This window comes from Sus scrofa, chromosome 18, assembly GCF_000003025.6.
Source record: "Sus scrofa isolate TJ Tabasco breed Duroc chromosome 18, Sscrofa11.1, whole genome shotgun sequence".
NCBI lineage: Eukaryota > Metazoa > Chordata > Mammalia > Artiodactyla > Suidae > Sus > Sus scrofa.
In genome coordinates, this window is record NC_010460.4 from 8,882,324 (window position 1) to 8,897,419 (window position 15,096).

The 15,096-nt window shown below is 43.1% G+C and overlaps 1 protein-coding gene across 2 annotated transcripts; it reads left to right on the forward strand.

Annotated features, from left to right (window-relative positions):
• On the forward strand, positions 1,116-12,150 carry MRPS33 (mitochondrial ribosomal protein S33). Of its 2 annotated transcripts, none has more exons than XM_003360108.4 (4): positions 1,116-1,186; positions 2,505-2,557; positions 6,433-6,673; positions 10,930-12,150. In XM_003360108.4, the coding sequence occupies exons 3-4, from the start codon at positions 6,459-6,461 to the stop codon at positions 11,033-11,035; spliced, it is 321 nt and encodes a 106-aa protein (XP_003360156.1). In that variant the 5' UTR covers positions 1,116-1,186; positions 2,505-2,557; positions 6,433-6,458; the 3' UTR covers positions 11,036-12,150. The 2 variants fall into 2 exon arrangements, with proteins under 2 accessions (XP_003360156.1, XP_003360155.1); XM_003360107.4 differs by having other exon boundaries at positions 1,142-1,326.

A 15,096-nucleotide genomic window follows, 5' to 3' on the forward strand; every position in this document is an offset into this window, starting at 1 on the left:
TCATCTTCGACCTACACCACAGCTCAAGGGAACGCCAGATCCTTTAACCCACTGAGCAAGGCCGGGAATCGAACCCTCAACCTCATGGTTCCTAGTCAGATTCATTAACCACTGAGCCACGACGGGAATTCTACCCTGTGTCAACTCCTTAAGCTAGACCCAAGTTAATAAGGCTACTAATTACATCATGGGTTGATAACGTGTCAAAACCTAACTTGATAAAAACAAATTCTATAGCATATATTGATAAAATGTCAAAACACGACAAAACAAAAGTCTATAGGAGGGAAGAGGGTGTCAACAAAATAACCTGAAGGTATATAGCTCACCGCTAACTTGCCTTAATTCCAGAGGTACACTTTAGAGTATTCATTGACTTGGAAAATAAGTGGTGTTCTCAGCTGAACTACTGAACATTAAACAAGTGTTTCATACGATGTCTATGGAATGTGGCTTGCTTGAGAGATTTACTGTCAATGTTCTACTATCTGCCCAGAGGAGTCTAGGTAACTCCTGAGGAGTCAGACAAGTATTCCATCCTACTTCCTTGAAGAAGCTTCCAGGCCAGTGGGAGAGAAAGACACAGAGTGCTGCAAACAGTGGCCCTAATCCAGCAAAGGAGTATCAGAAATGGCCTCCTAGAGGTGACACTAAATGATTATCAGAGGGTGAGCCGATTTGTGGGAGGGAGAAGAATGGCACTCCCGGTGGGTCAGGAGACTCTTCAGCCCCTGAGGTCGGGAAATGCACTTGTTAACAGGTTAAGGCCTAAGCTGGATGAAAAGAGAACGAAAACACAAAGAAAGTGGAGGAAAAGAAAAAAGAAATGCACTTCATTCTCCACCACATGGCACACGCAAACTATTGCCTCGGAGGTTTGGGGGTCAGCGCTACAGCCGTGTCCAACAAAACACAGTGAGCGAACCCCGCAGTATCCCCCAGGAAAGCCGGGCTTCTCACTCCTGGAAGCCGCATCAGTCCTCCGCTCACCTGGAGGGGCCGACCTCCCTGAGCGGCGTCAGGTGTGACGTCAGGAGTTCCGAGTCTCTCACTAAGGCTTCGCTCTAGCCGCCAAGTTTCCGTTTCTCTACTGCTCTTCGCTGAAGTCTCGGGCGGAAGCTTGGGGGCGGGCCCGGGGGCGGGTCTTCCGGGAAGCGGGCGCGCGGCAGAGGAAGGGCACGTCTAGGTAAGGCTGTTCGTGACTTTTAGGGGGTCGGTGGTGACCTATGCGCGATGGCTTTAGAGCTCCTGCGGAGGTCTCCAGCCTTGTAGAGTCGCCCCGAATAGGACGAATCAATTTCATTAACCAGCTCGGCGGTCTCACAGGTATCACCCAAACAACTTGGCCTTTTCCTGCATAACTTGGGGAATTTACCAAAGTAGCGTAGTTTTCTCTCTGCCGCACTTACTCTCTTCCTGATTAGGCAGCGTACAAGGTTCAGTTTCTCTGCTCATCAAACGGCCTTCTGCACCGTAGCTATGGCGGGTGGCGGGTGCAGACTGGTTTTGCTATCAGCTTAAGAGAAATATAATAAAATAATATTTAAGAAAAATATTAGCGAAATGCCCATCAGTTGACTTCACATTGTTGCTTCCATCACAGGCAGGCGTGATCGAAGCAGTTGGAGGGGGTTGGTGGTGTTCTGTTGAACGGAATAAAGCTTGATCTGTATTCAGAGCCATTCATTTCTCTCTGACCCAGTAAAATAATCGGTGCCGGGCTTTAAAAGTAATAAAGCATTGTGTTTAGACGGTTTTCCTGTGAAATACGTTTGCACCGTGTGTGAATTCCTTGAGGCCTGACGATTATCATGGCAGGCCCTGTGCCATGAGTTTTGCTTGTCAGCCTCACAACGCAGTGAAGCAGTGTAACTGTCTTCTGTAGTAAATGAGAAAACGAAGGCAAAGAATAGGTGCTACTACAAACACGATGTGGCCGTTAAAGTACGGAAGCCAGATTCCAACCAGCATTTCTACTCCAAGGGTGGCAGTCTTCACTAACCAGTGGTTTTTGAGAAACCTCTCTCCCCAGCAATATTTACACACACACATTTCAGTATATACTTTTAAAGTTCCACGGAATTCACCACACTGAGGATACCTAGGTTAAGAACTCCTGTACATCAGCTGCACTTTTCAAAGAAAAAAGGCAAACCTAATCCAAAGCCAGTTATTAAGCCCGACCTTTTAAATGCTTCAGATCTATCCAAAAGATCAAAGAAAGTTGTACTGTCATGCTAAGTAAAAATATGGGGATTTTCTCATTTGGGCTTAACATGCTTTGCTCTAGCACTTTTGAGAAATTTGTTTTTGCTTAGCCTTTCAAGTCCAGTTAATTTTTCATGATACTGTTTGCTTTCAGATTTTTAAGTGACTATTCTGTACCCCTTAGAACGGCTTCAGTGAATAAAAATTGAATTTATTTGCCTTTTACTTTAATGTCTTTAATACAGGCATCTCTTTTTTTTTTTTCTTTTTTTTTTTTTTTTTTTTTTTTTTTTAAGATCAAGTTGAAAGATTCTGTAAAGAGGCATACCAGGATCCTGCAAAGTCCTAGGTAAGGCTAATTTAAAAAAAAAAAAAAAAAAAAAAAAAAAAGCTACTAAAAAGTGGCCGTTTGCTTGTCCCGGGACCAGTATTTATGGACAGCAGAACTTTTTAGCTCTTTTAGCCTATGTAAAAAATGGCAATACCAAGCTCCTGTGCCATTCTTCAGAGACATAGGTCTATGCTTTGTAGGAGACTATAGAGCAGTAATTGATAACTGTAATAACCATTTTCAGTTTGTTTCTATTTAGCAAGTGTGTCTTTGTTTCTAGTAAAGGATTTGGGTTTGGAGAGGCTTATTCTCTTTTTCCATCATAAAAGTTTTAGGACTCAGATTTTGTGATATGATCATATTCCATTGGATTCTCATGAGACCTTCTTATTTATGAGCTAGGTGTCTTGGTAATTCACTACATTCCAAGGTGGGCCTGGAAATAACTTAGCATCCCGTGATGACTTGAGTGACCACTGCCCTAATGAATCCCTTCCTCCTTACTGCCCGTCAAGTTACCAAGCCACTGGTCCCCTCCCCTATGTTTCTCTGGTGGTCAGTGTTTGTAAGTGAGGCTGTCCAGGGAGGTACAGGTTCAGATGCATGGAGTATGCATCTGCTTTTCTGCATGATTAAGTGAGGACCAGGAATAAGCAAATGCCTTTATAAAGAACATACAAGCACCAAACTTTTGGGTTTTTTTGTGTTTAGGTTTTTCATTTGTGTGTTTTGTTTTTAGTTTACCATTCACTCAGTCCACTGTCATATTTCTCATATATCCTTTGTTTTCTAAAAAGGAAGCTATTTAGAGAAAATATGTAATTGTTCAAAAAACCCAGCTAATAATTAGCAGAACTTCAGGAGTCCATGCTGCCTCTTCATTTAAAAGTAAAATCATTTGGGAGTTCCTGTTGTGTCTCAGTGGGTTAAGAAGCCAAGATAGTGTCCATGAGGATGTGGGTTCGATCCCTGGCCTTGCTAAGCGAGTTAAGGATCCAGCATTGCTGCAAGCTGCAGCATAGGTCACAGATGTGGCTCAGATCTAGCATTGCTGTGGCTGTGGCATAGGCCTGCCACTGCATTTCATTCAACCCCCTAGCCCCCATTGTGCCACAGGTGTGGCAGTAAAAAGAAAAAAAAAAGTAAAATGATTTGGAATTCAGAGCAGTTTCCTAAAAATATTGGGGAAAAAACGATAATTCCTAGATCACCTGTAGATAACTGACTGGAAATACTGTGCAGTTGTAACAGAAATCTATTCTGATAGCAAAACAAAGGAAATTGATTAAGAAAGTTTGTTTTTAAGTTTTTTTAATCTGCTGTTTGGAAAAAAGATAACCTTAAAAGTAGAAAGAAGAGAGAAGATAATGCACTCGAAGGAACTTCTTGTAGGTTCTGAAGGCAACTTCTGGAAATTTGTCTTTAGAGGTTTATAGCACTGACTTGTACAATGTTCTCTGTTAATGACTTTTTTTCTCACTGAGGAGATTATAACTCTGGCCCTAACAACCACAGTCCATCCCCGTCCACACAGTGGGGCCAGAATTGGATGGAAGTGAATCTTGGAACTGAGAGCTCTGAAAGGAGGAAAAGGGAAGGGCAGGGCTTGCTGGGATCCAGGGTGAGGGTCGGGCCCAGAGTGGACCCTGGACCTGGCAGTTCTCCCGTTGCTGGCCTTCAGGTGGCACTATTGGCCCAAGACTGCTCGCTCCATGTTCACAATAGTAAATGGTTTTGAGATTGACATTCTGAAACTGGTTTTTTTTTTTTTTTTTTGCTATTTCTTGGGCTGCTCCTGTGGCATACGGAGGTTCCCAGGCTAGGGGTTGAATCGGAGCTGCTGCAGCCACCAGCCTACGCCAGAGCCACAGCAACGCTGGATCCGAGCCACATCTGCAACCTACACCACAGCTCACAGCAACACCAGATCGTTAACCCACTGAGCAAGGGCAGGGACCGAACCCACAACCCCATGGTTCCTAGTCGGATTCGTTAACCACTGCGCCACAACAGGAACTCCCTGAAACTGGTTTGAAGTCATCCTCTGCTCTTCAGTGGATCTTGGAATAGACATGAAAAACTCCTTAATTTAAATACTGATTTTAAATTGCCAGAGCAATTTTGAAACTTACTTGGCACCATTCCTCTTTAGGAGGGTTTTTTATATATTTCCTCCATTGGTTTTTCAAGATGAATTTATGCCTCCTTTTTTCTATTTGGAGATCAACTCCTTTTCATCCCAGCTGAACCTTCCCTCAGGATACTCTCTTAGTCAACAAAAACTCTCATTTCAATGAAAAAATTTCACATAAATTACCATATTCTGCCAACAGTTACCTTTACATTTGAACTGAAATGAATGAAAGTTGTTCCACCAGCAACATTCTTTTCTTTTTGTTATTGTTGTTGTTGTTGTTTGGGGCCGCATGTGTGGCATATGGAGGTTCCCAGGCTAGGAGCTGACTTGGAGCTGTGGCTGCCAGCCACAGCAATGCCAGATCCAAGCCTCGTCTGTGACCTCCACCACACCTCACAGCAATGCCAGATCCTTAACCCACTGAGCGAGGCCAGGGATCGAACCCACATCCTCATGGATACTACTTGGGTTCGTTACCACTGAGCCACAACAGGAACTCCTTTTATTTTTTTTTTTAATTGAAGTATGGTTGATATACAATATTATATGAGTCACAGGTGTACAATGTAGTGACTTGTCATTTTTAAAGGTTATACTCCATTTACAGGTATTATGAAGTGCCGGCGATAATCCTTGTGAACATTCTTGATTTTTATGTATCACCTACATAGTTTTTGATGAATATTAGCTGTAATTTCTGCATATTACAGACATCATTCTTAGACTGTTTCTATGCCTCCCAAGAAAAAGTTACTGTTTTCAGCTAACAAAAATTTAGCTAGTTTTCATTAAAGCAGAATATATAAGATGGAAGATAAGACAAGTAACATCACAATTCATCAGTGCCCTTTATTCAGAAATAAAAGGAATCTTTTGAGCTGTTGAGTTCATTTCTGTAAGACTACTATCTCTGTTTTTGCAAAATGGTTCGCAGTCTCTAGGCAGAATTCAATCCAGCAACCTAGAGGCTAAATGACCTCATAACTCATTAGCTGTCTCAGAGCCATCTGGAGCCCTTGAGGAGAACAACATTCAAAGGGCTGATAATAAAGACAACAGCATAATTATTTCTGCACCATGATTAAACCTTTAGATGGCAAGCAGTCAGCATGTTTATTCTGCAGATTGCTGAGGCAGGTGTTTTTTGAAGGTAGAATAACAGCACTGCGATAGGGTAACTTGTTTCCCTGTCCTCATCTAGCCTACAAATAGGTAAGCTGACTGTCAGTAAATAACCATTCGAATCACAAATCCTTGATTGTAAAAAGGGTATTACAGTAAGAGCATGATAGTACGTGAACACCAAATGTAAAAGTTGCAATTGTAGGAGTTCCTGTCGTGGCTCAGTGGTTAATGAATCCTACTAGGAACCGTGAGGTTGCGAATTTGATCCCTGGCCTCACTCTGCGAGTTAAGGATCCACATTGTCATGAGCTGTGGTGTAGGTCGCAGACACAGCTCGGATCCCACATTGCTGGTGGCTGTGGTATAGGCCGGTAGCTACAGCTCCAATTAGACCCCTAGCCTGGGAACCTCCATATGCCGTGGGTACGGCCCTAAAAAGACAAAAAAAAAAAAAAAAAAAGATGCAAATGCAAAGCATGCATGGACTGTGAATGTTTCTCAACCCTGAGGCACATCCTGCCAACAGTATGAAACTCATTCACGTGTGGCTTGCTGTGTTTTCATTTTCTAAAGCATTCATTAGACAATCTGGAAACTTCTTAGACTAACCCGTTGATCTCATTTTCTATAGGGACTCTTGCTCCTGCTGCACAAGAAATGTCTTCACTTTCAGAATATGCTGTGCGCATGAGTCGTCTGAGTGCTCGGCTATTTGGTGAAGTTGCCAGGCCTACCGATTCCAAATCCATGAAAGTAGTAAAGCTATTTAGCGAGCAGCCTTTGGCCAAGAGGAAGGAGACTTATGACTGGTATCCAAATCACAACACTTATTTTGCGCTTATGGGGACACTGCGTTTTCTTGGCCTCTACAGGTAACAACAAAGAAACACATAGAGCAACCTGTAAAAGATTTGTTTAGTAGATCAGAAAAGGAAAAAATTAGCCTTCTACCTTTACACTTTTGTGGTTCTTATAATAGTACCGAGAGAGTTCACAAGGTACAAGTGGTGGCGGGAAGGAAGCTTTCAAAATATCCAGAATGAGTATACCACCAAAAAAAGGGGAAACTTAATTATATCTAAAATGTGACTAATGTGGACTAGATACGGAGCTACTGAGAGATGTTTAATTAGTCATCATCTAAGAGTACTCAGTGGATGCGGAGGAAAACTGGACCAAAAGCAGAGGAAATGCTGGTTGGTCACATGCAGGGTCCCTGCCCCGGGGCCCCGGTGTCCTAACTGCTGTGAGGAAGCCTCCTTTCTTTCCTGGTGGCCGTGTTTTGCGATTTCTTACTTCTTCTCACCATCTTCTGACATTTTTTAGTTGGTACTAATTTGGGGTATACTAATTTGGTCTAAATAAGCTGTAGTTCACTTTTAAGAGTAATGCGTAATTGACGTTATAACAGAATAATACTGTGTCCTGGTAAGAGTTTTATGCTCTTTCTACTGTACATTTGTATGTATGGGAAGTGGGTGCTTAGGATGATATACTTCTCAGGAAAAAGGTCAAATGCCCGTGTAATCGTTTTCTTTAACAAATAGCCTAATTACAAACAAATCATGCTCATTATAAAAGAAGTCAAACAACATCTAATTGTATAAAGCTAAAATGCCTACCTTTTTTCTTTTTTTTTTTTTTTTTTTTTTGTCTTTTTTTGGCCATACCTTCAGCATATGAAAGTTCCCAGGTTGAATCAGAGCTGCAGCTGCTGGCCTACACCACAGCCACAGCAACTTGGGATCCGAGCCACATCTGCTACCTGCAACACAGCTCACGGCAACACCAGATTCTTAACCTACTAAGCAAGGCCAGGGATCGAACCTGTGCCCTCATGGATGCTAGTCGGGTTTATTACCACTAAGCCATGATGGTAACTCCTTAATGTAACATGTTTTAATTGGACTTGTCTTAGGAGTTCCATCATGGCTCAGCAGTATCCATGAGGATGCGGGTTCAATCCCTGGCCCCACTCTTTAGGTTAAAGGATCTGGTGTTGCCATGAGCTATGGTGTAGGACACAGACGCAGATAGGATCTGGAGTTGCTGTGGCGTAGGCTGGCAACTACAGAACTACAGCTCCAATTCAATCCCCAGCCTGAGAACTTCCATATGCTGCCCTAAAAAAAAAAAAAAAAAAAAAAATTAACTTGGGATTGTTTGCTCTAATATAATAAAATTATTAGTTCATTCCATACAACTAAAGATTGTACATTTGTTTATCCAACAGACTTTTTTTAAGTACCTTCCATGTACAGGCACTTAGGATGGGCACAAGGGGAACAGCAATGAACAAAATAGATATTCTTAGTTAATGTATTAGATATGGTAATCCACGACATATTTTTGGATTTCTGGAATTGCTTTGAGGATTATCTCCCTTGCCATTAGTCTCAGCTCAGAAAACCAAAATTAATTTTATTCTTGCCCCAAATAAAATATCATTGGAAGGCAGATGTCCTGAGTAGAAAATTAGAACCCATGATGAAATTAAATTCAGTTAATTTACTTGTTTGCTGCTACTCTCCATTTGTTTGAAAAGTAAAGCCTTGACTATCTTTGGGGGCAGAGAAAAAATATTTGACATTTAGTTATCCATGGAAAAGCATATTATTTCCATGTATTTAGTCACTAGTTATGGTAAATGGTGCCTGTAGCGCAAGGCCTCCTGGGGAGTCAGGCAGGATAAAACTAGACGATCTTCAGGAAAGAACATATTACTCAAAGACCTACTCGAAGCTGGGAAGGGAAGCATCTTCTCAAAAAGAGTGATTCATCCAGTCAAGCAGGTGCCCGGCCTGGCTCCTCTGCAGAGACAAAGACCCCTGCCCTTGGAGCTTTCCTTCTGGCTCGGGGTGGTCAGAAATGGGGCAGGGGTGGGGGGAAGAGGGAGAAGAACATATTAAATAAGGCAATTATGTGGTGTGTTACAAAGTTGAATGTGCTACTGGGGGAGAAAAAAGAGTAGAGCCGGCTGAGCAGGATCAAGAGTGCTGACTGGGCACTCAGTGGGCGGGGAGAGGATGGGTCACAGGATGAAACAGGGCAGTCTGGGTTGGCCTCATTGAGAAGAGGAGGTTTAAGCCGAGACTTGCGGGCAGTGGGTGAGCCAGGAGGAACCTGGGAAGAGCTTTCAAGGCAGAGACAAGAGCAGAGCAAAGGCCTTGTGCCTCACGTGTTCCAGGAACAGCACAGGCTGAGGAGAGGGCAGTGGGAGGTAACGTGGATTGTGAAGGGCACGGAGTAAAACTGGGCACAGATTTGCAGGGTTGTAAACAAGAGCAACATGATCTGACTTATATTTCGGAAGAATTACTCTGCTTTTTTGAGAATGGCTTATTTGAATGAAACATCATACCCTATAAAACCAATCTATTTTAAAATGTCCTGAGAGTTCCTGTCGTGGCTCAATAGAAATGAACATGAATAGTATCCATGAGGATGCAGGTTCGATCCCTGGCCTTGCTCAGTAGATTAAGGATCCGGCATTGCCATGAGCTATGGTGTAGGTTGTAGATATGGCTCAGATCTGGTGTTGCTATGGCTCTGGTGTTGGCCAGCGACTATAGCTCCAATTCAACCCCTAGCCTAGGAACCTCCATATACCACAGGTTCGGCTCTAAAAAAACAACAAACAAACAAAAAACAACAACCTAGAGAGTTAAAAATTGGGCCCAGCAAACCCCTCTCATATTTAATTACTATGCCAGTATCCACACTTTTACAGATGAGGAGACCAAAGTGCAGAGAGGGAAGGTCCCTCATCCAAGTCGCACAGCTGCTAAACAATGGAGCTGTGATTTGAACCCAGGGTCAGATGGGTTCCAGAGCTTACGTATTTAAACCCTATATCATTTTAGGTATACTGAGCCCTTTGTATTCGCAGGTTACACATCTGCAGAATCAACCAACCACAGATCAAGAATATTGGGAAAAATTCTAGAAAGTTCCAAAAAATAAAACTTGAATTTGCCATGTACCTGGCAGCTATTTATATAGCATTTGCATTGTATTAGGTATTATAAGTCATGTACAGATGATTTAAAGTATATAGGAAGGGGAGTTCCCGTCGTGGCCCAGTGGTTAACGAATCCAACTAGGAACCATGAGGTTGCGGGTTCGGTCCCTGCCCTTGCTCAGTGGGTTGACAATCCGGCGTTGCCGTGAGCTGTGTAGGTCGCAGACGCGGCTCGGATCCCTCGTTGCTGTGGCTCTGGCGTAGGCCAGTGGCTACAGCTCCGATTCGACCCCTAGCCTGGGAACCTCCATATGCCGCGGGAGCGGCCCAAGAAATAGCAAAAAGACAAAAAAATAATAATAATAAAGTATATAGGAGGATATATGAAGGTTATATGCAAATACTGTTTTATATGAGGGACGCGAGTACCAGTGGATTTGGGAATCTTCAGGGGGATCCTGGAGCCAATGCCCCGGGATACCGAGGGATGACGGTATTTGATCTTAGAATGCAGACATTTTTTTCTCCTTCCTATCCCCATCCACATCATGCAGACGTTCCCTAGCCAGGGGCTGAAGCCACGGCAGTACCCAGAGCCATTGCAGTGACACAGCCAGAAGAGTCCAGTCAGTCTGCAACTTACATACACCCCATTACGTCACACCCTGGCTGCCTTGATCCCCAGAGGTCCTGTCTGTGGAGGACCTGTCCACTGATCTGGCTTCCTTCCTACCTGAGCTTTTCCCCAGCAGCCTGCTTGTATGAATTACCCACTGCCATCAAGGCGGCTTCCTCCATACCTCTCCGCCTTGTAGTAGCTGCTAATCCCTGAGGCTCTCAGGGTCTCGTGCAGCTCTTGAAGTTTATACCCACTTTATATCCCCTTCAAGTGTTTCGTCTTAGTGTCATAGGGAAGTGTGGGGCAATTACTAGCGTTGTATGCTGATTACACAGGTTTACGTGGGCTGTCCGTGGCATTATTTCTGAGGGAAGCTGACTTAGAAATGAACTTTTGGAACACAGTCCTGTTCTTTCTGTTCAAGCTAAGCATGTGCCTGTAGAAGTCAAAGTTTGACAGCCAGAAGCACCTAAGAGAACAGGGCTAGACTGGTGTACTTTTCAGTCAGGTAAAAATACTGGCTAATTATTTTTTCTTTCTCCTTTCAGAGATGAGCATCAGGACTTTAGGGATGAGCAGCTGCGTCTGAAGAAGCTTCGTGGAAAGGGGAAACCAAGGAAAGGAGAAGGGAAAAGAGCAATGAAAAAGAAATGATGCTGGTCCATTGGGGAAGAAGATGCCTTCCTCGGCGACTGAGAGCAGAAGGGCGTGTATTTATTGTCTCTCCACAGACTGGAGCCCTGTGAGCTCCCTGAGGTGAAGGTGCTTTGGAGGAACACAGTCATCTCCAGGTGGAAATCTAATCCGGTTGAATTGAGACTGGTTTCTTGAACATATGCTCATTGTGCAAAATTATTTTGGCCTTGGTTCTGTAACCTGAGGTTTCCCTTATTCCCCAAAGAAAGGAACACATGATTATTGCTGAATGACTTGTTTGGGAGGGGATGGGAGGCTGGGGGAGTGGAGGGGAAACTCATTAAATGAACATCCTCATCACTGCCTTCTCACCTCCCCACTTAGCCAGCCCTAAACTCTTTCATCTCTCCGGCTGTTCAGCCACTGTCTCCACCACCAAGCTCACAAACTTCATGCGCCTCTCCACCTACTCCTTTGACAAGATCTGTAAGATAAATGTGCAGGATAAAAGGCTGTGCCTGGTTAGAGTATTAAGTATCTACCGTCCACAAGGAACAAGGTACCAGAGCCCTGGTAATACAGTGGTTGGCAAGAAATAGTCCCTACTAATATTATATAATTACATAAAAACAGTTGTATTACAGGCCACAAAGGAAAAGTCTGGACTTCTGTGAGAATGAGAGTGTGGATGGATCAAGGGACTGACCTAGAGGGACAGCAAGAGGCCCAAACCTCATTAGGGAGCTTAAAGAAGGCCTTCCTAAAGAGATGATATTTAGGCTGAGCTCTGCGGAATAAATTAGAGTTAGGCAAAAGGAAAATGCTGGGAAAGTGTTTGAGGCACAGAGAACACCATTTGTAAAACCCTAAGGTAAGAAGAAATTGTCCTGTTAAAGGTTGAAAAACCACCACTAGCATGCAGGAAGTGATAAACAGCAAATTCAGGACAGAGGTCACCTCCAGGAGGAGAAGCAATGGGATTGAAGTCGGGGATAGAAGGGGTTTCAGTTGTGTCTGCACTGTAATTGTGTCTGTTACTTTTCAAGCAGAGAGATGGATAAACAAGTGTTTGTTACGTTAACTTCAATATTTTTTACATGCCTCAAATATTTCCTAATAAAAAATTAACTCAATGAGTTCCCTTTGTGGCTCAGCAGTAACAAACCCAACTAGTATCTGTGAGGACTTGGGTTCAATCCCTGGCCTTGCTTAGTGGGTTAAGGATCAAGTGTTGCTGTGAGCTGTAGTGTAGGTCGCAGACACAGCTTGGATCCAGCGTTGCTCTGGCTGTGGTGTAGGCCGGCAGCTGCAGCTCCAATTCAGCCTCTAGCCTGGGAACTTCCATTTGCTGTAGGTGCCGCCCTAAAAAGAAAAAAAGCTTTTAAAGACTGCTAATTAGTATGGGTTGGTCATAGTGAAATAGACAAAGGCTAGACTATCAAGAGCTTTGCAAGTTCTGTGGGAAAGCGTGGACTTAACCAGAGATTGGATTGTGTAAGATGTTTTCTCTGTGAAAGATGACTTGTGTACCTCCGGGGAGTTGATGTTCATTTTATTGTATTCTAGCAGTGAGTTTCCAGTGAGGTTGTGAGAGTGTCTCTGATTTTTTTTCCCTAAGAATTCTAAAGATCTCTAAAGTACTTAATTTTTATTGTGGCAAAAACATAAATTTTACCATCTTAACTATTGTTAAGTGTGCAATGCAGGAAGCTAACTATATGCACATTGTTGTGTTAAATAAAGTATCGCCTTTTTTTTTGGCTGCACCCACGGCACGTGGAAGTTCCCGGGCCAGGGAATCGAACCCATGCCACAGCACTGACAATGCCAGATCCTTAACCTGCTGTGCCACAAGGGAACTCCTAAAGTATCTTTAAGCCCTGTTTCTACCTCTCCTCAAGGAGGAAAAAGAAAAGCCACAGGCAGGAAGGAGCATGTATAGCAACTGCTCCAGCTATAATTTTCTTTCCCTGCAGCATTGAAAGTATTGGCAATAACTGCCCTGTGAATAATTCCTGAACTAGTAGAAATCCTGTGACATATGTTTAGATAAATGATATTTTTACAGATACATAATCCAGATGGTATAGCTAGGGCTTACATTATAGTTGATAAAAATAAAAACTACCTAAAAACGGATGTTTTGTATCTGATAGCCACGAGTTCCAGCAGAAGGCTGAGAATCCATTCATGCAGAATTCTTTCTTGAGCATCTGCCACGTGTTTGACATGCTAATTATTGAGGACACAGACGAACAGCCTTAGTCCCTAAGATTGTGTGAATGAGCATGTGTGTGTATTACCAAGTATTAACAAGATCTCGGGGAGTTGCTCAGAAAAGTGCAGAGGCACTCTTACTCTTGGCCAATCTAGCTCAGCCAGGCCAGTAGATGAGCTCCAGAGTATTGGGCTGAGAAACAGTTTGCAGCCTAAACCCAGTCTAGCTAGGTGGATGCTGTGAGGTCATCTCCGCCTTTTGAAGAAAGACTGGCTATAAGAGGAACTGAGGAGCATTAGCTTGACACTTTTTTTTAGGGCCACGCCTGTGACATATAGAGCTTCCCAGGCTAGGGGTTGAATTGGAACCATAGCCACTGGCCTACAGCACAATCACAGCAATGCCAGATACAAGAGCTCAACCTAAACAGCTCGTGGCAACGCCGGATCCTCAACCCAAGGAGTGGGGCCAGGGATTGAACCTGTGTCCTCATGGATACTAGTCAGATTTGTTTCTGCTGAGCCATGATGGGAACTCCTAGCTTGACACTTTAAGGAAAGTAACTGCATTAGATACCAACATTAGCCTAAGTCAGAAAACAAGCCAAGAAAACGTGTCGGTTCAACAATGGTCCCTGAGCCTCCAGGCAGCCTTAGCACAGTTTGAAAGGGAAACTGTAGACAGCTCAGCAGCAGATTGGTGTGGCGCTGCTCCATGCTGAAAACCAGAAACTAAAGCTAAAAGGCATTAGAACATGAGCTGTACCCTAAAACCGACTGATAGAATAAACACTGTGAGCCTCAAAACAGCCTGTACTGGACAGTGGACCAGAAGGAAAGTAGAGGATAACAGGGAAGAGTTGACTCTTGACCCCATGGAACCAACACATTTCAGGACACCATCGACCCAAGGTTAAAACAAGAACTGCAACTAGAAGAGAAAAAAAAAAAATTAACTGTAGGTTTAGGCTAGCCAGATTGTATAATTAGATTTCTCTGGTCAAAACCAAAACTATTTGTTTTCCCTAATGTTTAATGTTTTGTGTGCCTGGAGGATTTCACCCTTGATTTTTCAGCCTGGGCTTTGGATTCACCTTAGAGGGTTGTGACATAGTTTGCTTACTGGCTGTGAGACCTTAAGTCACTTACCATCTCTGAACTTCTTTCTGCCTCTGTAAAATCATGATAATACTTCACCAGATTAATGAAATATTTACATATTTGTGAAAAGGACTATGTAAACTGTAAAAGTTAGTCAAATATTTTTAGTTATTTGACTGACTAGTAGGAACTGCTATATTTTACTAGCAGATGTTTCCAATGCGGTATTGACAAATACCTGCTAAAAATAGGAAGTTGGCCACATTTACATGCAGCATGATAAGTTCAGGAAAAAGCAGGTATGGGATGCGTTTTATTATTTGTGTATATAATCATGGGGTCCAGAAACTCATTTCTTAAAAAGTACACACACATAATAATACTTTTATTTATGAAGCACTTCTACAAAATAAGTCAAAACTTAAAATTTCACCCTCTCTGTCTTTTTCCTTTTTCCTTACACATTTCTCCCAAAACTTCTCAGTTTCAAACTGAAGAGAGTTAGAGATAGGAACAAATTTTATGAGCAACAGAAAGAAGGAAGGGTCTTTCAACCTGCCAGTCCTGTCTTCATGGCCCTAAAGCACTCATTTGTAAGTTCAAAAGAAAGTGTTTCTTGGAGTTCCCGTCGTGGCTCAGTGGTTAATGAATCCGACTAGGAACCATGAGGTTGTGGGTTCGATCCCTGGCCTTGCTCAGTGGGTTAAGGATCTGGTGTTGTGGTGAGCTGGGGTGTAGGTCGAAGACGCGGCTCAGATCCC